A 23697-nucleotide genomic window follows, 5' to 3' on the forward strand; every position below is an offset into this window, starting at 1 on the left:
TTGGGTTCTTTCTTTCGCTTTCTTTCAAAAACAACATATGGGGAGCAAAGAGACTTTCTTCTTCTATTTAACCTATTCTTAATCCTTTTGATCAAGCTTCGTTGTGGGGATTCTTTAACCCACCTTCTCGGAAATTCCACCGGCGCTTGTTTAATTGATTTTTCTACTCGCACGACATGTAACTTTAGGTCGGTCACTGTATTCTCTAACGTTGTCAGTCGACTATAAACAGAGTCTTCAAATTCCAAAATTGTATTCTCTAACTGTGTTAGATGACTGTCAACCGATACTTGAAAGTCCAATATAATTTTTTGTTGGGACTTCAATAAATCGTGGATCTCTTCAAATCCAAATGTTTGTCCCATCCTCTGACTCGACTGTTCATATGTATGACTGCCGGATGGTTGAGTACCAACGTAATAAGGTACTATAGGGGATACCTCAACATGCATGGGTGACTGTGGTCTTGAAAGGGTTTCCCTCTGTGGGAGAAAATTTGCTGGACTGGAGGGCTCTACAAGTGAATTGGCAAATAAGTGATGTTCACTTTCCTTTAAATCAAGGAAATAATCATACACCTGCCAAAAAAAACATAGCACACAATCAAGGGCAATTAATATGTAACATGACAACTTGACAAACTATAATTGAACCTTATTTAATTAACCTCGGCAGGGCTGAGCATGTTGAACGCTAGTTGAATTTGTATAGCATTCCATCTAACATTTACTGGCCATCTTATCATTCGGGGTCTAGCCTCAGGAACTGCTGGCACGACCAATGATGTGTGCTCATAAAACCAGAGCTGTGTTAAGCAAGTTAAATTAACTAATTGGTATCAAAATCAACAATAATGAAAAGAAATTTCAATAATAATGTCGGACAAACCGTTAAGAGGAAGACAAAGCCAGTAATATATCCAAGTGGCTGATCCGTCCTAAGCTTCACCGCACATAAGTTCAATTGATCAATCAAAAAGCCACACACTGTCGCGGGCCAATTATACGAGCTGAATGCTTCAACGTCCTCGCAAATAGAGGTGAGCTGCTTGGAAACTCTAAAATTACTTGAAGGAAAAAGTAAATTAGTCCATAAGAACTTTATTAATAATTCTATGAAACGGTCAGAAGACTCTCCTGGGTCAAAGTTGATAAGTTGGGTCTTCATTTGTCTCGCATCAATACTACATGATGGAGCTTTATTCCAGGATGCGGGCAACCCTCTATTTGGCATGCCTATTAGGAGAGCAACTTGGTCAACATCAAATTTCAGCTCTTTCCCACCCAGCTGAAACGTCGTTCGATCAATATTCCAACAGTTAATTATATGCATTGTCAGAATATGATCCTGTGGGTATGGAGGGAGTTCAAAAAATTGAACCAAGCTCATGTTTTCTAATTTATTCCACGTGTGCTCGTCGATGGTGGGCCGGACCTTATCCAGAGCTTCTCGTACTGCAGATGGACGACATCTGCAGTTCATTGATTTCGCGCTCAAAAACCTACATTTAATTTTAATGTATGTTAAACTATGTAAATAATGATGAAAGAAATTTAAAATTTTCTATAATTCAGTCTTAAAATTCATCATTCAGAATTAATATAACTCAAGAAGTTAAATTTACCATTAAACATTAACGAAAGCAAAATATCAAATGTACCTAGAAACGACCTTGGGTTGCTTTATGGATTCGGTCTCCTCTGTTTTCCCCGTTTTTGAGCCACCTAAATCCTTCTTCTTGCGTCCACCCTTCACCATTATCTTTGGCAGCTCGTCCTCAAACTTCTTGCCTTCCTCGACATCCGGCTTCTCCGCCTCCTCAAAATGGGCAACATTCTCCTCTTCCAACGACGTCGTACCCTTGCCGTTGTCCTCCATTTTCGACTAAACCCTAAACAACACCAAAACCTCGACGTAACGTTCGAGTCAATGCAAACCCTAGGCGCGAACGAAAATACGAATTCTTACTGTCAAGAAATTTTTTACCACGGTATTTGATCAGTGTCGTTAAATGAAGATTACATTCACTACCTAGGTTACTGCCAAGTTACACGGACATTTCAATTTCTGAGGCGATTACCGCAAAGTTACGCTTCACTTTCTCTTGGTTACGTGTCGGTTACAGCTCAGCTATACCGCTAGGTTACAACGCGCGGTATGAACTCTCGGTTACAGTTAAGTTATAGTTCGTTTACAAAGTTACGCATGGTATGAACTCTTAATCACAATTAAGTTATAGTTCGTTTACAAAGTTACGCATGGTATGAACTCTTAATCACAATTAAGTTATAGTTCGTTTACAAAGTTACGCTTCACTTTATCTCGGTTACGCCTTAGTTACAACTCAATTATACTGCTGCGATATAACGCGCGGTTTGAACTCTCGGTTACGTCTTGGTTACAGCGAGGTTATAAACACGTTTCATTCGTATTGAGGTTACTGGAAGGTTATAAGTCTGTTATCCGAGTGAGCAGTACCGCGGTAATGGCCCGCTCGATTACAAATCCCGTACCGCTCGGTTATAACTCGGTTATAATCGAGCGGGCCAGGTCGACGGGTCGCATTTGAATGAATGCGGCGGGACCCATTGGAGCTGCCTAAGTATTAAGTATGCAAATTTTTTCCCTAACCATCCCCTTTTGTATCCCGCGTTGCGTCCCCTTCACAGCAGAGTCGGACATACGCCAAGCAAAACGTCGACATTCGCCGTTCTACTTTCGCTTCACCCGGTGATCATCGGAGAAGAGAAAGCCAGAGAGATCTCCGGGCTCAGACGCGATGGCGGCGCCGGCTGTGAACGTGATGCTTGCGGTGCACGAGAAAAAGACCGCCCCTGTCGATCTCTACCGCCCATTCCGGCAGTACATCGCTGCCAATTTCTCCGAGCGCGAAGCTCAGATGGCGGAGGATGACCTCGAATCTGTCCGACAGATGCGATCCAACGTTGAGAAACCTACCGACCCCTCGCCAGAGTCCCGTCGAGATCTACTCGTGGCCTACTTTCGCGCCCTAGCCCTTATCGAACCACGCTTCCCTATTTCCTCCGAGCGATCCCACGTCAACTCCCTCACCTTCACTTGGTACGACGCTTTTAAGCCCTCCAAGAAGGCTTCTCTCCAGAGCATCCACCTCGAGAAGTTTGCCATCCTATTCAACATTGGGGCTGCTTACAGCCAGATAGCCCTATCAGCGGATAGAACCTCGCAAGCAGGGCTCAAGCAGGCGTGCAATGGCTTCCAGGGCGCGGCCGGGTCCTTTGCAATGCTCCGTGAGGTCGTTGCGCCAAAACTAGCAGCGCTCGGTACTGGCACTATTGACCTGTCGGTTGAATGTGCGGGCATGCTTGAGCGTCTCATGCTTGCACAGGCGCAAGAGTGCTTTTTTGAGAAGGTTATAGCAGATGCCAAGCCCCCCGGCATCTGCTCCAAGGTCGCACGGCAGGTTTGTCCCTTCCAACTAGTTTCCCTAAATTTTTTTGTCATTTTAGCTTTTATTAAATAGTTTTAGAAATTCATTGTTGAATTTAAATATTATTCACGGCCAATTGGGCCGGGAAAGGGAGAGGGAGAGGGAGAGGGAGAGGGAGAGAGGGGAGGGGGGGGGGGGGGAGGGAGGGGAGAAAGAAAGTGAGAGGGAGGGAGGGTGGGATTCTACAAATAACAATGTTTCTCCCTTTTTGAAAGTCTTAGAGTGGAACATCTTTTTTTATTCCTCCATGGCACCAACTTCAAAATCTTTTCTTGAATGAGGATGAAACTCCATAGATTAATGATTTTGTAGCTCTAGAGAAGATTGTACTTGTTTGATGACCTAGTAGAGAGGCATTGTAGTATTTTTAGTGGACTTAGTGCTATCATAGCTAGAGTCATATTGGAGTTCGATAACTTAAATGGCGAGATCATCTCTGTCAAGTGGAATACATCTTATTTACAAAGTTGTCATTTCTTTAACGGTGTCGGGTTCATACTTCACAATTTTACTTTTTGGGGCTAGAGAAGATTTTCAATCATATGGTTCTAGATCTATTGGGAGGTTAATTTCAATTTTGTTACCAAGTTTCAAAAATATACCAATGGCTTCTACTCGTCCAATTTTCGTAAAGATTTTCTTATAACAAAAGTGAGCTTGTGCTTTCAGAGATTTAAAATGACAATAAAATTATGATTTTTTAATTTATTTGTTGATTTGACCTTAAACATCATTTCCAGCAGGCATAGAATTGAGTGATATCTTATGATTTGACTCACATGAGTTAGCCATGCAACTCTATCTTTAACGAATTCTATCATACATTTCATTAGAGTGATTCTTACCCATCTTTTCTTTCTCTCTCAAGAAAGAGCATGTCGAAGTTGTTTTGAGTTGCACTGAAAAGTTCAAGAAAACAAATTTAGGGTTTTTTTTGTTGATCACTAAGAACAGTTTTGAGTAATTGCAAAGGGGGTTTTACATTGTTGAAGAGTTTGTGGTTTGAGTTATGGGGACTTTAATTTCCTTTCCTCATTATATCAAAGATTGAAAAACTTATTTTTTTCTACATTGATCAAATTCACTTTTTTTCTACGTTACAAAGAGCATGTCGAAGTTATTTTGAGTTGCACTGAAAAGTTCAAGAAAACAAATTTAGGGTTTTTTTTGTTGATCACTAAGAACAGTTTTGAGTAATTGCAAAGGGGGTTTTACATTGTTGAAGAGTTTGTGGTTTGAGTTATGGGGACTGTAATTTCCTTTCCTCATTATATCAAAGATTGAAAAACTTTTTTTTTTTTTCTACATTGATCAAATTCACTTTGGATTACAACTCCCTTCTTCTTCTAAGGTGTAACCTTCCTTTAGTTTGATGGCTTGGTGACTGCCTAGGCTGTACCGAACTTCTTTGTTAGGATGATAGAATCCATTATTTATTTGTGCGAACAACATATGAACTCAAGTGTGAATCTTTTTCATTTCATTATTAAAGTATAGCATTCAATTACTGTTTTATTATTGTTTCATTAAAATCTATAAAAATTGGACGGTTAAAAAAGGTGATAGAATAAGAATGTTTTATTTTTTTAAAGTATGCAAGAGAGTGGTCTATTGACTTTAGTTTAGGTGATATTCCATCCATTAAGATGGCGCCTGCGTGTCTCTCCAATGCAGAGTTTGAGTTCTTTGGAACTTGCAGGAGTGGGGAGTTATATTGCATGAAATATATTTCTAAGTTGTACATTAAAATAGTCATTCCTTCCAAAAAAAACCAATGTCAAGGAAGTTGAGGAGCCTTTATTTATATTTTTGTACCCATTTGTAGCTCTTTTTCATAATTTTCTATATTCATTCTAGTTCTCAAGATTTCAGACAAGATTTATCCTTCTAAGCCTAGTTAACCTTTTGAGATTGAGTTTGAGAATTTTTGGATGAATTTTTCGGTTTATAAACAAAATCCCTTGCCAAAAAAAAAAAAAAAAAAAAACAAATGGATAAAAATGATGAAGTTGAGAAGGTGAATGCCATCGTAAGCTTTGCTCTAAGTCATGAAGGAATTGTAAATAAAAATTATAGATTGAAGGTTATGTTATATTAGTTATCCAACATAAAAAAAAAGTTGTTTGATAAACTAAAATTGATCAAGTGATTTTTTATCGAGTTTGTTGAGGAAAGTCGAGACCAATTTAAAGAGAAGTGTTCTAGAAGAGGCATGGACAAATTTTTTTGTTGTGCCTTAAATTTGGAGAGACCTTGGTACTTCAGTGTTGCCTCTTAAGGAGCATAGTAAGATTCAATTGGCAAGTTCTTTGAAAATGTGAACAATAGAAGTGAAGAGTCCTGATGGTGCAAATAATGAAATTATTCAAAGGATGATACTTGGCATTTGCTGTGTAATTTTTTTTTTTTTGAATGAAATATGTATATTTAGATGCACATTTTTGCAATTTGAATAAGTTTCCTATATCTTTCTTATGTGAGAGGATTCATAAGTCTTCTTTGTTGGAATATTGAGTTTATTATATTAGATTGTTGATTGAAACCAGTTGGCCAAACATCAAAGTTTATGCCTAAGCTATCTTGCTTATTTTCTTAAAGTATTTTTAGATAAATCGGTGTCACCATAGATGGGCCTTATCTTTCAGAGCTTTTGTTTTTATAAGGGTAATTATCTAGATTTGCTGTTAGAAGGGGTTGCTTGCAGATTTTGTTGCAAATGGGGAAGTTCGATTTCTTGGGCTAAGCTTTTTTATCTATTAACACAAATGATATTTCAATATGATAATTATCAAAATTTTTAAAGTAAGATGCTGAAATGGCCGGATAGAAATCCAAAGTATGAGGGTAGAGTGGTTAAAATTAGTGGTTATTGCCCAATATTAAATAACAGCTTCATTGAATTTGTTTGACTGCAAATTTCAATCATATATATTTTACAATTGATCTCTCAAGTGTATTTTTAATATCAAGTTATATGAGAATTATAACTATGAGAAATGAATTGGAATATAATCTCCATGTTCAATTTTGGATGCCCGCTAATTGACTTTTGCATCAAGCTGTGATTTTGTGAATTATTAAATTTTAATTCCCCGAATATTATCATTTTCTATGATCATAGTGAGTTAGATAGCAAGTGCTCACCAAGTTTCTTGAGAATTATCAATTTTAAGATGGGCTCTCAACAGGAGGCGAGTATCAAATTTCCATGCTTTAAAGTTATTTGTAGAATTCAAGTTGGTTGGTTGAAACGGAGGAATGCTTCGGGCCTATTCTGTGATAGAAAGGTACTGCTTAGATTTAAAGGAAATTTTATAAGATGATGGTTAGACATGCATTGCTCTATAACGCAAAATGTTGGCCTTTAAAAGGGAAGCATTAAACAAAATTAAGTGTTGCTGAGGTGAGAATGCTCAGGTGGATGAGTGGCTTGACACTCAAGAACAAAATCTGAAGTGAATTTATCCATGATAGTGTCGATGGTTTGCTCAATATTAGAGAGAGTTGTCTTAAATGGTTTGGTCACATTAAACACCGATCATCTGATGATCCTGTTAGGAGAGTAGATGTTTTAGATTCAACTTATGTTTAGAAAGGCAGAGGTAGATTAGAAAGACTTTGCATATTGTATAACTATGATGACACTCAATAGGACATAATGGGGAAATGATTCACGTAGTCGACTCCACATAGTGGGATAAGGCTTTGTTGTTGTTGTGTAGATGCTCTTACTAGACATTTATAGGGGAATACACCTTAGTGTATGCTTTTCACTGTTGATATTCTTCTTGTGGATAAGACTAGAGAAACAGTTTAAGAAAAACTTGAATTATGGAGGTCTACACTTGAGTTTAAAGGCTTTTGTTTGAGTAGATCTAAAATTGAATATATGGAATGTAATTTTAGTAGTAATAGATTTAATTGCAGAGTTGTAATATGGGTGATCAAATCATTAAATATGTGAACGTTTTAGATATCTCAGGTTTGTTGTTCAAAGTGATGATGGTATAGATGTGAATGTTAGCAGTAGGATTCAAGTTGGTTGGTTGAAGTGAAGAAATGCATCGGGCCTATTGTGTGATAGAAAAGTATCACTTAGACATAATGTAAGATTTTATAAGATGGCGGTGAGACTTGCAATGCTTTATGGTGTGGATTGTTGGCCTTTAAAAGAGAAGCATAAAACCAAGTTAAGTGTTGTTGAGATGAGAATGCTTAGGTGGATGAGTGGCTTGACACATATAGACATAATGTGAAATGAATGTATCCATGAAAGGTTTAGTGTAGTTCCAGTGGCGGACAATATTAGAGAGAGTCGTCTTAGATGGTTTGATCACATTAATCGTTGGTCAACTGATGATTCGATTAATAACGTAGATGTTTTAGATTCGACTTGTATTAAGAAAGAAAGAGGTAGACATAAACAAACTTGGGCATATTGTATAAAAATGATATTAATTTTTATTAGAATTAAATGAAAATATGACAATCAATAGGACACAATGGAGAAAAAGGATTCATATACCTGATCCCACTTAGTGGGATAAAGACTTGTTGTTGTTGTTGTTGTTATAAACAAAAGAAAGTGTTTTAGTGTCCGATGTTATAATGGACATACTAGGAAAGATAGCTTTGACAAAATACTTGAAGCCATTTGCTTGACTCATGCTAGGGTGTTTTCATCTCCTCTCTCTTCATTAATTGATCATTTTTCAGCTCGAGTGAGTACAAGCTCTTCCGTTTCTCATTAATGAACTCTTCACTTATTCCACGAAGGTGCTAGCATTATTTTGTATCATGACAATGACTTTTGTGGAAGACATTTTTTTGTCACTTTTTTAGTTTGCAATTGGGTATATGGCAAAGGTAGTTAGTGAAAATACTCTTTTTCTTTAATTATATTCTCCGGTTAGGCATAAAATACTTCCAAAAAAATTTGAGCAATATTTTTTTGCAATTTTAGGTGATTGTTTCTTTGGTGGCAAATGCATTAGCAAATTTCTATATTCCATTTGCTACATATAATGAAGCATAGTGGTGGGTTATACCGAGTATTATTGTGAGTCCCATTGAAGTTGAATTTAAGTCACCTTAATTTCTAGTTGGTAGATTTCATTGTTAAGTCTCATGTTCAAAATATTTGGATTTTGATATCACCTGTAATCATATTGTTATGCATTTATGTGATTGTTGGTGAGTTTTAATATTTCTACCAATGTCTTTGGTTGCTTTAAAATGAGTGCATACCTGAATGATTTAGGTCTTCGAGCTATTGTGGCAAGGGCGACCACATATTTCAAATCGTGTACTTTTAACATCCCATATTGAAAGCGGGTCATATATTTTGCAGCAACTTTTTTGGTTCTTGTCTAATCTTTTAGAGAGATCTCAAAATTTTCAATAATATTTGGGCGGTTACAAATTGAGTAGCAAATAACTTATTAAATTCAACAAATGATGTTATTATTTCCATCGAAAGGCATAAGAAACACTTGAGGGATAATTCCATGAAAGTGGTAAAGAAAAAGTGATACTTCAAAGTGTCCTTTATGTATATCGAGGAGGTGGTTAACTTAATGGAAGCCAGACAGTCAGTACGATCCATCTTTTTTTAAGAAGATTCAAGATGGGTGGGTTTGAACTTTGTTGGAGGCTCTCTTTGAAATATAACTTGAGTGAATGCATTCATTAGCTGAAACTTTCTATTCTCAATAATATGGTGTGGAGTGGATTTTTCGTTACTATTTGGATAATAAGTATCATTTGTTATTTGGAATAGATTCATAGTTCTTATGTGTTAGGTTCCCTTCAAATTTTATCAAAAAATCTTCTTAGCATGTTCATCATTGGAGTAGTTTTAGGATCATCCGAAAAGCTTCCTGAATCGTTTCTGTGATTCTTTCTACCATCTCAATCAATTGCTTGTTTGTAACAAAAATTGTCGTTCTCCATGTTCACACACACACACACACACACAGATCAATGTTCTTAAAAGTGCGCTTCATGTGCAAAGAGAAGCAACGCGCGTGATACCTGCTTTACTTCGCTGAACCTTAGATTGTTTTATGAAACTTGAATTTTTATTAGTTTATTTATGCTCTAAATTTTAAATTTTATTCGAGTTATAATATTTTTTTTGGTAATTTTAAAATTTTAATTATTGCGACAAACTATTAGAAATTTTAATTTGCAGGTTCACTCTCAATGTTTGCCTTCTAGTTAAGTATTTCATCATATTTTTTTTTATTTAATCTCAATTTTGAAGTCATACTTTATATTTTATAATTGTCAATGAAGGTTTTTTTTACATTTAATAGTTTTATATAACCTATTAACATTTTAGTTAATAAGAGGGTCGCTTTGCTCTGCGCTCTACGCTTTGTGATTTGAAGCAAAAATAGTCTTGTGCATCGCATTGCGTTATATATATACCTACTCACATATACACATATATACATACATATACACACACATATTTGCTTACCGCTTTGCTTCTCATAGTGCTTGATATTTTAATATGGACATCAATTCTCATGCATTACACAGTTGATATTGTTGAATTTAAATTTATCAATGTGCCGTACTATATTTTTATTTTCAAAACTCACCAAACTCACAAAATAAGTGCTAGAGCTAGAAGGAAAAAAAAAATCTAGAGTGAAAAGCTCGGGGATTTCGCTAAATTGTAAAAAGTAAAAGAGTTGACAAATGACATGATCTTAATATTCACTTGAACCTTTTATTTATAGGTCTAGATCCTCTGGGAAGTGCCACATACTTAAGAAATTAGAAAATACATCACAATAGGAAGAGCCACATACTTACAGGATTTAGCCTAAATTATATAAGAGTACACAGGGTCTATTTATTGGATGAAGTCATTGACTTGTTGGCAGATGTCACCGACTTGTTATATAAAGTGTCCAACTTAGTTGAATGAGATGCGGGTGAATAGCTTTGGATCAGTAGACTATATTTTGGGTGCGTAGATTTATGATTGTATAGTTTTGGTGATTTCACTGTGTGCTTAGTGAGTTTCACCATGTTTAGTTCTAGTTCACCATCTTTATTCTCGGCTTCTGTTTGGATGCCTTGAATCTGATTGGCATTTGTTTAGTTGGGTTCTCAAAATGTATGAATTTACACTCATATCTCAATTTTTTTTTTAATTAAAGTGGAGACTCGTAGTACTTGTGGATGTTCACTGTATAGGACTTTTTAAAGGTGTTTAATGGTACAGCCTTACTTGTAATTTTTCTTGAGGATATAGTTCCTGTGAGTCACTGATTCCTCAACTTTCTTTTTACAATACTGTAATGTTGTGTTAATGTAGAAAGTCAGATTAGTACCTCATCTTAAAGAACCTATTTGGTTCTTTTTTTGTTGATTGTATACATTGATTACGTATTGTAGTTGGTTTGTAGCATCTGGGAGTGAAAGACAGTTTTGTGATAGTTCGGAATTAAAAGTTGTGTTCAGGCAGGTAATTTTGTAATGATGCAGGTTGGCCTATTCTATGAGGAAGCTTATGCAACACTAAATGCTGCTCCACTTAACCAGCATTTGGACAGAACATGGATCGCTCATATTCAGTTGAAGGCAGCTCAGTTCTATGCAGAGGCATGCTATAGATGTTCTTTAGAACTCCATGCGAAGGAAGAGATTGCAGAAGAAATAGCAAGGCTTAAGCTTGGGATTAATGCTTTATCCGATGCAAAAAAATCTGCAAAGGGTGTTGCTGCACCTCTTCTTGATGCAGTTTCCAGACTGGAGGGTCATATGAACCAGAATCTGGAACGGGCAATTAAGGAGAATGATAGGGTGTATCTCATGCGTGTTCCACCTGCCAGTTCATTAATTTCTCTTCCTGCTGCTTCTCTTGTCAAGCCTGTGTCTATGACGGAAGTCTTAGATGCAAGCAAGGAAAGGTTGTTCTTAAACATTGTTCCTGATAATAGTACGAAGTCTTTGTCACGGTATACAGAAATGGTTGATGATATTATTCGAACACAAGCTGAAAAATTGCAGCAGGGGAGTGAGATCACTAGAGTCAAGTTAAAGGAGATGGAGCTTCCTGATTCCATCTTAGCACTAGATGGTAGTTTTAGTTTACCCATGGATCTAAAGGAAGACGTTGAAGCTGTGCAGATTTGTGGTGGCCCATCAGGCTTACATGCTGAGTTGCAACAACTTACAGATTTGAGAAGGGTCAATCAGGAATTGCTGGTTCAGACTGAGGAACTATTACAAAAAGAAGCAAATGAGGACGCTCAATTCCGCACCCAGTTTGGAACAAAGTGGACTAGACCTCAGTCTAGCACCCTAACAAAGAACCTTTTTGATAGGCTGAATAGATTTGCTGCGAACCTTAAGCAAGCTAATGAAAGTGATGCTAGGATTGAGCGAGCTATCAGAGATCATTCCACTCTCATGTCAATCCTTGATCATAGACCAGTAAGCAAATCATCTTTTGCACCCTTATCTTCTTTGTTGCTATATTTTTTGCTTCTTTATTAAGTCCTGATAATTTTTGGCACCTGATTATTAAAATAATTTCAAATCTCTTTGATTTTTGGTTGCAAAATACTTACTGTTCGTTAGTTGGATGACTTCATCAACCAAAACAAAATTTGTGTATTGTTTTGCTGCTGCATTTCGTTATTTTTTCATATCACGTGCATTAGCATGATTTTCAATTTTATTTTGACATGGCACTTCCTCTCGAATTATGTTTCACACTGAGTGTTTTTTGATGAAACATTGCATCTGTTATTTTTTGCTCGAAGACAACAGGCCTGAAATCCAGAGATGTGTATTATTATTATTTTTTTTGTGGATGACATTTTTCTTCAAATGCATACCTTTAAATTGAAAATTTGAAGTTGAACTTGTTCTATTTAAGAGCCCATTTGTAATGAGTCCTACATTGATGTAAATTGAAGTCATGCATTTACTAGCACCTAGAACTTTTTATAGGCACGATTTGTTTACGCCCATTCTGATTTTTTTTATAACATTGGTTTTGCTGCTGATGTGCAACTAAAAAATGCCATAATTTGTTTTGATTCCTATTAGCATTTCCCATTTCTATCATTTTTAATTTGTTGTTTCTTCTTTTGTTGCCTAAAAGTTAGATCCATATATGTAGAATGTCTGTGTGTGTGCGTGGCATGCCTTGGAATGAGGTGCTTCTCCATTTTTCTTCCCTGTTTGAATTTAAAATATTATTGTTAAACTTTTATGAGTTGCTAAGAGAACTAAATTGGTATTTTTCCTGTCAAACCCAACCCATTGTTTTGATAAGTTGATTAGTTTTGTCAAGAGTATTTCTACTATTGAAGTGGAGTTGAGAAAGAAATCTTATATTAATAAGGAAACTTGGTGGAATAAGGATGTAGGAATTGTTCTTTTTGGAAAAAGATATGCTTTTAAAGAAAATTAAAAAGAAACACCACGAAAGCATATGAAAATTAGAAGTCTTTCCTTTCAAGAAGTTAACAAAATAAAACAACAATGTGATTTAGATGATAAGCTAGGTACTAAGGAAGAAGAAGTGGAGATATGTAAAAAAAAAAAAGACAGAAGCTTATATATTATGAGATTTTAAAAAAGACAGATGACGACATTAAGGAATATGTAAATACCACTTTTTTAAATGGTTAAATTTGAGCTTTAAGGAAGAAGTTATTTTAGAATAGTGTAATAAGGAGATTGTTAAATTTCTAAATATGAGATTTAATGAAGAAATTATTTAAGAGGAGTAATAAACAGATGATGATATTTATTATCTATTGATCTAAAAGAGTGAACCATATTTGACCTTAAAGAAGATGCATCAAGGTAAAATTTTAGAATATAAAATGCTTATTGTGGCCTAAGAGGATGCAAATAATTGTAGAAGAAATATTTTTGGCATTAATATTTAGGAAAAACTAAGATGTTCATGATTGTTATACTTTTTTGTTACAAATGAATAAAATTAATGATTTAATACAATGTGTTTATGAGAGGATAATGTATGCAAGCTTTGACAGATTAAGTTCATACTAGAGTAGCAATTTTGTAATACGTTAGGAAGATCCATTGTTGAAGCAATTTTTATTTTTAGAAAATTAATGAAAAGTAGGAAAGAATTTTCATATGGTATTCGAGGTGATTTTGTATTTTCATGTAATTAATGAAATTATAGCAACCAAAGAAAAAAAAATTATATGATTTTTTATTAGTTTTAAAAAGTCATGTCATCATGTACTATAAGAATTAATTTAGCTTAAATTAAGTAAAAATGATTGCCCCAAAGATATGTTGATGTCATTAAAGATATACGATGTATCATTTAGTAAGATTAAAAGTCATTTTGAAATGATAAAAAAATTTTGAATTGCAATATCATCTTTTCAAGTATTAAGATTGACTTTATATTTTTTATTTTTCTTATGGAGATTCTAATAAAGGTTATTCAAAGTAAAGCTCATTGGTATTGTTATTGTGTGGAGCATGATTGTGTTGTTCAAAGTTCACTCAAAGCTTTGGAGTAACACTAGAAGAGGGCTTACGATAAGCAATGGAAGGGACTTCCGAGGGTTGAAGTTAGGCACTCCAATGCCCACAGGGGTGCCCCAAAGCCAGGGATGGCACCCGAGCACTAATGGGGCATCTAGACCCTTGCCTAATGCTCCAGAACTAGAGCATGTGGAAAGTAGCGCCCATCAGGGGTACAACAACACCCAGGAGCACTTTCTTAGCGTTGCTGAGACGGTGCATCAGGAAACTCGATGCTCGGGACATGCAATCTAGTGCCAGAAACAACTCAAGCAGTTTAGGCATTTAAATCCTCGTTGCTGAATTTGGAGCACTCTCTCGACAACACTTGAACGAAGTAGAGTAAAGCAGTTTGTGTGAGTTGAGTGGATTTTTGCATTTCTCGCCTGTGATCAATAGAGAAGAGCTCGAGAGTTCTAGGATTGTTGATATGATTTGAGTGTGGTGTTATCTGTACATTTCTTCTAATTTCATAGTTGATTTTTTTGGTGTGGTCTGGCTTTCTAGGTTTTTTCCGTTCTTGAGTTTTTTTTTTCATGTTAAATATGTGCTATTTTTGGGATTTCTTATTTGCTTGCTTTTGTTCAATTTGTTTGTTTTAGATCTCTTTAATCTATGTTTTCCGCAAGTTTTGTGAAGTTAAAAATCCTCCCAACAAATGTTATCTTAGAGGGGGTTTAGTGAAGATCCTTGATTCAAGTGGGATCAATAATCGACTAAGCAATGTACAAGATGGAGAAGTTCAACGATTTGAACTTTGCGTTCTAGAAAATATAAGTTGAAGATTTACTATATAAAAAAAAGTGTATTTTCCACTGGAAGGAATTACCAAGAAGCTTGAATCTGTGATTAGAAGAATTTGCTTGATCGAACAACACTAGGTTTGATCCATCTCTCTCTTCTCATCTATTGCATTCAAGATTGTAAATGAGAAAATTGTGGTAGACACCTTGACTTCAAATAATGTTTCTGTTAAAAAGATTATTCAATATGTAGATGGGGGATGATCGTTCGATGGTTGAATGTTTGAATAATTTCAACACTGTGATTAATCAGTTGTGTTCCATGGGCACCAAGTTCGATGGCGAGGTAAGGGCACTGTTAATCCTATCTTTATTGCTAGATAGTTGGGATGGACTAGTCACGACAGTAAGCAACTCTTCAAGTAATATGAAATTAAACTTTAATGACATTGTAGGGTCATTATTGAATGAAGAAGTCCATAAGAAGGTGAGTTGTAAAACTTCAAGTTTTATTTTGAATGTTGAAAACATAGGAAGTAATCTAGGTAGAAACACGAGTAGGAAAAAATTCAAGTCTAGAAGAGTAAAATCCATAATAGGAAGAGGTAGTGAGAAAGGAGAATGTTAGACCTATGGGAAGAAATGTTACTTCAAGAAGGACTTTAAGGCTTTGAAGAAGGTTGGCGGTGGAGGTCAAGCCAAGAAGCTCTTTACAAATGTTTCCATAGAAGAAATTCAAGGAGAATTCATTGTTTTGTCCCTTTATAGTACTGAAGCTTAAATAGTAGATTCATGCCTCTATTTATTTATCAATGATGTTTTTAAAAATTACACTCAGAATGATTTAGGAAGATGTATTTGGGAGATAACAAGACTTGCAGTATTGTAGGAAAAAGTGATGTTGATATCAGGCTGTCAAATGTACCAATTTGGAAACTCAATGAAGTTGGACATTTTCAATGTTTGAAGAGAAATTTGATCTCGGTGAGCCAACTTTCAAGGTTAGGATATGTGACTACTTTCACAGGTGATTCATCAAAGGTTATTGAGGGGTATTGTTAATGGTTTGGGGCAACATTGAATGCACTTCTTGATTAATGACATGACTGAATCCATTGATGTAGCTAAAACAAAGATTGATACAGGTTTTTGGCACCATAGGCTTCACCATATGTGTGAGAAAGATATGAAATCTCTATTTTTTAAAAATAAGTTTTAGGATTTAAAGTCGATAGGATTATATTTTTGTGAAGGTTGTGTCTATGGCATGTAAAAGAATGTTCCTATTCTTCAAAAGTGGATTATAGGTGAAGTCCAAAAATATTATAGTTAGTGCGCATTGATGTATGCTATCTTATTCTAGTTAAATCTATTAGAAGTTCTCATTAATTTGTCACTTTCATTGATGATCATACTAGAAAGGTATGTATATCTTTCTTAAGTAAAATTATGATGTTTTTAAGAAGTGGAAAATCATGGCTGAGAATGAGACAAGACTTGAAGTTGAAGTGTTTCAGATCAGTTAATGATGACGTTATCATGATCAGAACTTCATGAACTATAGTTCATCAAAAGGAATCAAACATGAGCTCACAGTTTCAAGGACATCAAAACAAAATGGTGTGGCTGTGTGTATGAATAGAATCATCACAAAGCGTGCTAGGAGCGTGAGGTTACATGCAGACTTGCCAAAAAAGTTTTGGGCAGAAGCAGTGAATGTTGTAGTTTATTTGAACAATTGTGGTTCGTCAGTACCTTTGAATGGAGGCTTGAAGAAGTTTGGAGTGATAAGGAGGCAACTCTATTTCACCTGAGAATATTTGGGTGTTCAACATATATTCATGTTGATGCAGGATCCAAAAGTTTGATTCAAAATATTTTAAGTGCACTTTCATTAGATATGACTCAAATGAATTTGAGTATAAATTCTGAGATTATCACAATAAGTAGTCATTAGAAGTAGGGATGTGACTTTCAATGAACTGAAGATGTACAAGGACAGAAAAAACTCAAGATTGTCCATCAATTACATTTGAAGAGTCTTTCTCAGTCACCCACTATTAAAGTCAGGATCCAAAAGTTTGATTCAAAATATTTTAAGGGAACTTTCATTAAATATAACTCAAATGAATTTGGGTAAAAATTCTGGGATTCTCACAATATGTTGTTCATTAGAAGTAGGGATGTGACTTTCAATGAACTAAAGATGTACAAGGACAGAAAAAAATTCAAGATTGTCCATCAATTACATTTGAAGAGTCTTTTAAATATGTTGAAATAGAAGATACTGATGATCAAGAAGATGTAGAAATAAGAGGTGCTCAATTTGATAAAACATAGGAAGTTTCTCAGTCACCTGCTATTAAAGTCAGGAGATCCAACAGAGTATACAGAGGTATTTAGTTTCTTTATACTATACTATCTTTTACTAACTTATAGTGGTGAATCATAGTGCTTTGAAGAGACCGCGCAAGTTGAGGACTCAAAGAAGTCGGAGTTTGTCAAGGATGACGATATGTAGTCATTGTTATCAAGTCAGATTTGGGATTTGACAGAATTACCATATGACAAAAATGCACTACACAACTAGCTGATTTATAGGCTTAAAGAAGAGTCAGATGGCAGCGGACGCTGCAAGGCAAGACTTATTATGAATGAGTTTTAACAGAAAGGAGTGAACTGCTCAGAGATTTTTTTTCTGTAGTATAGATGATAATTATTAGAGTTGTGCTGAGCTTGATAGCAGAGTAAGATTTATATCTAGAGCAAATATATGTAAAGACAATCTTCTTACATGATGAGTTAGAAGATGAACTGTATATGATGCAACGTAGGGATATAAATTTTCAGGCAAAAAAGAATGATCTTCATATTGAAGAACTTTTATGGTTTGAAGCTGACCCAATATAGTGGTATAAGAGGTGAGACAGATTTTTGTGATACAATGAGTACATGAAGTGTTAAACAGACCACTGTTCCTTCATCAATCATCTTGGTAATTGCTATATGGTGCTTATATTATATGTGAATAAAATGTTGATCGTAAGATTAAATATAAAAAAAATCAAGGAGTTGAAGGAGCAATTATTAAGGGAGTTTGAGATGGATTTAGGTTCAATCAAGAAAATCATTGGTATGAGATTCAACAAGGACATGAGTGCATGTACCTTGAAGTTGTCTTAGGCAAAGTATGTTGGAAAAGTCTTATAAATGTTCAACACGAGAGAATCAATTTGCACCCTCTTAAGTAGTCACTTCCAGCTATAAAAAGAACTGGCCTCTAAATCTGAAGCAGAGCAAACAAAGATGAAAAAAACCCTTGTGCTTCAATTGCTGAAAGTTTGATGTATGTAATGATATGCACTAACCAATTATTGCGCATGTAGTGGAAGTGGTCAGTAGTTACATTGGTAATTCAGGATGACAACATTGGGAGACAGTGTAGTAGATTCTCAGCTACGTGCAATTAACTAATAATAAGACACTGCTTTGGAAGTGCGGGGATTAATCTACATCAATTTATAAATTCAGATTTGGTCGAAGATATTGATGGTAGAAGAAGTACATTATATTAATATCTTTACTTTCGGGAATATAGCAGTGAGTTAGATTTCTAGGCTACAAAAGATTGTTGTATTTTTAACTATAGAAATCAAATACATTGCTATCACTGAAGCTAGCCGGGAGGTGCTTTGTCTGCAGAGCTTTATAGCAGAATTGTACAAGGAACAAATGATTGGAAATCTTTATAGTGACAGTATGAGTGTTATTCATCTTGTTAATAAGGTTATTTTTCATGCTAGAACGAGTCACATTCAGCTAAGATATTATTTCATTCGTTCTTTTCTAAAAGATAGCCGGTTATATTTGAAGAATATGCATACAACTTAAAATCCTATAGATATGTTGACTAGGGTGGTTATATTTTAGACGCTAAGTTATGCTTGGCTTCAGTTGGAGTTTAAGAAAGTTGAGATGGGAGGCAAGCTACATTACATTAATTGACTTTGAAGAAGTGCAGATTTGGAGAGGTGATTACACTCAGTCTCCAGTGGCAGACTTTTATTGTGTGGATTCTGATTGTGTTTTTCAAAGTTCAATCAAAGCTTTAAGGCATCACTGAAAGGTGCTCAGGAGAAGCAACAGAAGGACTCAAGAGGGTTGGAGTTTGTCACTCTAGCGGCCTTACCCCAACGTCGGGGATGGCGCCTTAGCATCAAGGATGGCTCCTTGCCAAATGCTTTAGAACCCGAGCGCATGGAAAGTTGGTGCCCAGGAGCTCAGCGGCGCCTAGGAGCTTGTTTTTAGCATTCCAGAAAGAGGGTGCCCTGAAACTCAATGCTTAGAACAGACAAACCGACACTAGAAATAGTTTGAGCTGTTTAGGCATTTAAGTCCTTGATGCAGAATTTGCTGCACTCTCTCAACATTTTGTCAACGAAGCAACGTTAAACAATGTATGCGAGTTGTAAATGGATTTCCACATTTTTCTCATGTGATCGAAAGAGGAGCGTTTGTGAATTTCAAGATTGTAGAGAAGATTTGAGTGTGGTATAATCAGTACTTTTCATAGTGAATTTCTTGCTGTGATGTGGTTCCAGGGGCTTCTCTTTCCCGAGTTTTTTCCACATTAAATCTGTGATTGTTTTAGGAATTTCTTGTTTGTTTGTTTTAGATCTCTTGAAGCCGTATTTTTTTGCAAGTTCTAAAAAGTTGAAAATCCTTCCAATAGGTATATGCTTTTTATAAATAACACACCTTTAATTAATGGCATGTCTGTTGAAATTTGTAGAACGTTAGATAATGGAAAAATATTTTAGAAGATGTTGGGCTTAAGATTAATATAATAATGATTGAGTATGTTATATCCAATATTATTGGTTGATCAATCAATAATAATCATTAATATTATTGTTAGATAAATTTATAACTATGTGTTATTCTTTATGTATCTTGTATCATATATATGGAAGAGTGATGATATAGTTTTTGGAGTTAATATTATGGTTGAATAGAGAAGTTTTGCATGAATATTATACAATAAATCAAATGACTTTTATAAAATTGCAATTAAGATGGTTGTATTATACATATTCGCGTGTTGGGTTGTAAATAAATCAGTGATGGGCAACAGGAGTGTGGTGGGCATGTTTTTGCAAATATATAATTTTTTTTAAGAGATTGAAAACATAATGCATGCTAATGAATTGCTCTAGCTTTTCGATATATTATTGAATGATCTAGGATACCGAGAGAATTCAGAAGTATCTTTAAAATGATATCGATAACAAACAATCTTTGGGAAATAATACTTGATTTCAAAAATTTAAAACTTAATAAAATATTCAAAATCATTAAAATCTTGTTCAAAATTCTTAAATCAATAATGTAGTTGTTCTCTATAACGGATGAATGAAAAAATTTCTTTAACTTTATATCTCATTTCAAATCAAGTAGATTTTACTTTATTAATAGTAACATCAGCGACATCCATCATCATCATCATCATCTCTCTATTTGGAGTCAAATTTATGGATCCCAATGTTTCTGTGTTTGCTCCTAAATGCTGCATAGGTGTTAAAATTGTTGTTTATAAATACTTTGTATAACTTCAATTCGTGTTTTCTTATGCATCTCATTTTTTTTCCTAACAATTTATCAATTGTTGTTTAAGTCATTAAAAGGAGTGAACGTTTTAAATATCTTGGGTCTATTATACACTGTGATGTTGATGTAGATGGGGATGTTATTAATAAATATCAAGTTGTATCTTTGAAGTGGAGGAATGCATTGGGCCAATTGTGTGATAGAAAAGTGCCACTTAGATTTTAAGGAAATTTTATAAGATGGTTGTGAGACCTACAATGCTTTATGGTGCAAAATGTTTGTCTGTAGAAGAAAATCATAAGATTAAGTGAATTGCTGCTGAGATAAGAATGCTCATGCGGATGAATGGCTTTACACATAGACAATGCAAAACAAATATATCCGTGAAAGGGTTAGAGCAGTTCCATTGACATACAAGATTAGGGAGAGCCGCCTTGGATGATTTGGTCACGTTAAACGTCGACCATCGGATGACCTTGTTACGAGAGTAGATGTTTTAAATTTGACTTATGTTAAGAAGGTTAGAGATAGACCTAAAATGACTTGGACATGTATAAAAAAATGATATTAATTTTTTAGAATTAAAAGAAGATGACACTCAATAAAACACAATGGAGAAAATGTTTCATTTAGCGGACCCCACTTAGTGGGACAGACATGTTGTTGTTGTATCTAATGGATGCATCGAGTAACCTTTTTGTGCATGTTTCATCTTGTACTTATTTTGAACTATTTGATCTTCAATAGATGCAGTTTGAACTTCCATTCTAATATAATCAGTTGTCTATTTATCTCGTTTAATATGTTTGTAATTCATCTTAGCATTCCTATTTTTGTCATGCTTTTCTTATTCATCAGTAAGTTTGCTCGCCTAAAATTTGGACCATATATGACAACTAATTGCAATTTCACAAAATTTCCCTTTTTACCCTCATGATATCCTCTCATAACCATGGTTTAATAAGATGCATAAGGTACACACCTCACAATAAGGCGCCCAATAAGTGCATCGAGACTTACAACTTTTTTGTGCTTAGTGAGGCTCACTTTTGTTCATTTGAGGATATAGCCTCAAGGCATATTAGGTGGCCACCTTAAATTAGTATTTACTTAAGAACACTTTTCGATTTATACCAATTCAAAGATAAAAGGCAACAGCTCCAGTAGAGACCGACTTCTTGAGCGCCAGACTTAGTTGCGTGCAAGTGGGAGTGGAGCACTAGTAAGCACCCATGAGCAATAGTTGAGGGCATCACATGCAAGCAAAGGTCACATGCTACTCTGTGATTGATTAGTATAGAGAGTGAGTGCTTGCGAGTAGGTTTCTACTTTGGTATAAAGTGATGATGGTGTGAGCTGTTTTTATTTATTTATTATTATTTTAACTATTTTTTTGTTTTAATTAGTTTGTTTTTTATTTTCCTTTAACTAATTTTTATTTTATTTTTCTAGATTTAATTTTTTTCTTGATTTTACTTTTTTAATTTGTTTTTTATTGTTTTTTTATTTTTAAACTTTTTAATTATTTTTAACAGTTTCTTTTTTATTTCAATTTATTTTTTTGTACATGCCTTCATGTTCTAGCTTGTGAAAAATTTTCAAATAATGAAGTTAATATTAGGATAAGATCTTGGAATATAAGTACTCTTAATGGTAAATTAATAGAATTAGTTGATTATGATTTATAGGAAAATTAATATCTTATATATTCAAGAAATTAAGTGGGTTGGAGAAAAGGCCAAAGAGATTGATAATTTAGGTTTTAAATTTTGTTATTCTGGTAAGAGGCGCACTAGAAATGGTGTAGGTGTACATATTGATAAGAGTTTGAAAGATAATTTTGTAAAAATTAATAGAGTTGGATATAGAATTATAGCCCATAAGATTATCATTGATACTATGATTTTTAATACTATAAGTGCTTATGCTCCTCAAGTAGGTTTAGATACAATGTCTAAAGATAAATTTTGGAATGACTTAGAAGTCTTAATATAGATGATACCTCTTGAAGAAAAATTTTTTATTGGAGGAGATTTGAATGGGTATGTTGGTAGAGTGGTAGATGACTTAAAAAATATTCATGATGACTACGGTTTTGGAGTAACTAATGAAGAAGATATAACTATTTTAGATTTTACTTCAGCGTATGATTTTGTTATTACTAATACTTTATTCAAGAAAAGAAATGAGCATCTTATTACTTATAAGAGTGGATCTAATAAAACACATTGATTATTTTATTTTGAGAAGAAGAGATTGTCGCGATTGTAAAGATTGCAAGGTCATTCTAAGTGAGAATTTAAGTACCCAACATCGTTTATTAGTTCTAGATTTTAAGATTAAAAGTTGCAAAATAAAAAAAATACTATGACTCATCATCGTAGAATTAGATTAAGAAACTTAAAAGACATAAATAATTTTTTTTTATGAGTAAAATTCAAGATTTCAAAATTTGGGATATTTATGAAGAAACAAATATTATGTGGGATAAAATAGCAAACACTATTGGAGAATCAAAAGAAAAAATTTTTATAAATAAAAATAGTTGGTGGTGGAATAATAATATGCAAGAAAAGATAAAATATAAGAATTTATGTTATAAAATTTGGTTTAAATGTAAAAAACTTATAGAATTGGGAAAAATATCAAACGATTCGCAAGAAGTCTAAAGAACAATCTGTGGCGCTTAAAATTCTGCTTTTAATGATCTTTATAATAGATTAGATACTAAGGAGCGTGAAAAATATATGTATAATCTAGCCAAACAAAGAGAAAAGAAAAGTAAAGATTTAACTCCAGTAAAGTGTATTAAAGATGAAAATGAAAAACTACTTTCTTAGAAAAAGATATTAAATATAATTGTGTGAGTTACTTTGATAAATTTTTTAATGAAGTTTTTGAAAATACGATCGACCTTAATGATCTTAATATCATGAATAATAATGAAACATTTCATTTTTACCGCTGCATTAGTAAAAAAGAAGTTAAGGAGGCTTTAAAGAAATCAAAGGGTGGAAAGTCTGTAGGACCTGATGATATCCCAATTGAAGTATGAAAATGTTTGGGAGATTTGAGAGTTTATTGGCTTACTAAACTCCTTAATATTATTTTAAAAACTAAAAAGATGCCTGAGAAGTGGAGGAAGAGTATTTTGGTCACCATTTTTAAGAATAAAGGGGATGCACAAGAGTGTGCAAATGATAGAAGAATTAATTTGACGTGTCATACTTTAAAGTTATGGGTGAGGGTAACTAAACATAGGTTAAGACGCATCACAAAGATTTCTCATAATCAATTTGGATTTATGCCGAGCAGGTCTACTATGGAAGTTACTAT

The 23697-nt window shown here is 34.3% G+C and overlaps 1 protein-coding gene across 1 annotated transcript in view; it reads left to right on the forward strand.

The window, feature by feature from the left end:
- Positions 1 to 2643: 2643 nt before the first annotated feature.
- Positions 2644 to 23697, forward strand: part of LOC110027109 (ALG-2 interacting protein X) — a 45888-nt gene continuing 24834 nt past the window's right edge. The window contains exons 1-2 of the mRNA XM_020728404.1: positions 2644 to 3442; positions 10973 to 11923. Coding sequence (XP_020584063.1) covers positions 2780 to 3442; positions 10973 to 11923 — 1614 coding nt within the window. The 5' untranslated portion in view covers positions 2644 to 2779. The remainder of the gene's footprint in view (positions 3443 to 10972; positions 11924 to 23697) is intronic.

Source organism: Phalaenopsis equestris, unplaced genomic scaffold (genome assembly GCF_001263595.1).
Source record: "Phalaenopsis equestris unplaced genomic scaffold, ASM126359v1 Scaffold000414, whole genome shotgun sequence".
NCBI lineage: Eukaryota > Viridiplantae > Streptophyta > Magnoliopsida > Asparagales > Orchidaceae > Phalaenopsis > Phalaenopsis equestris.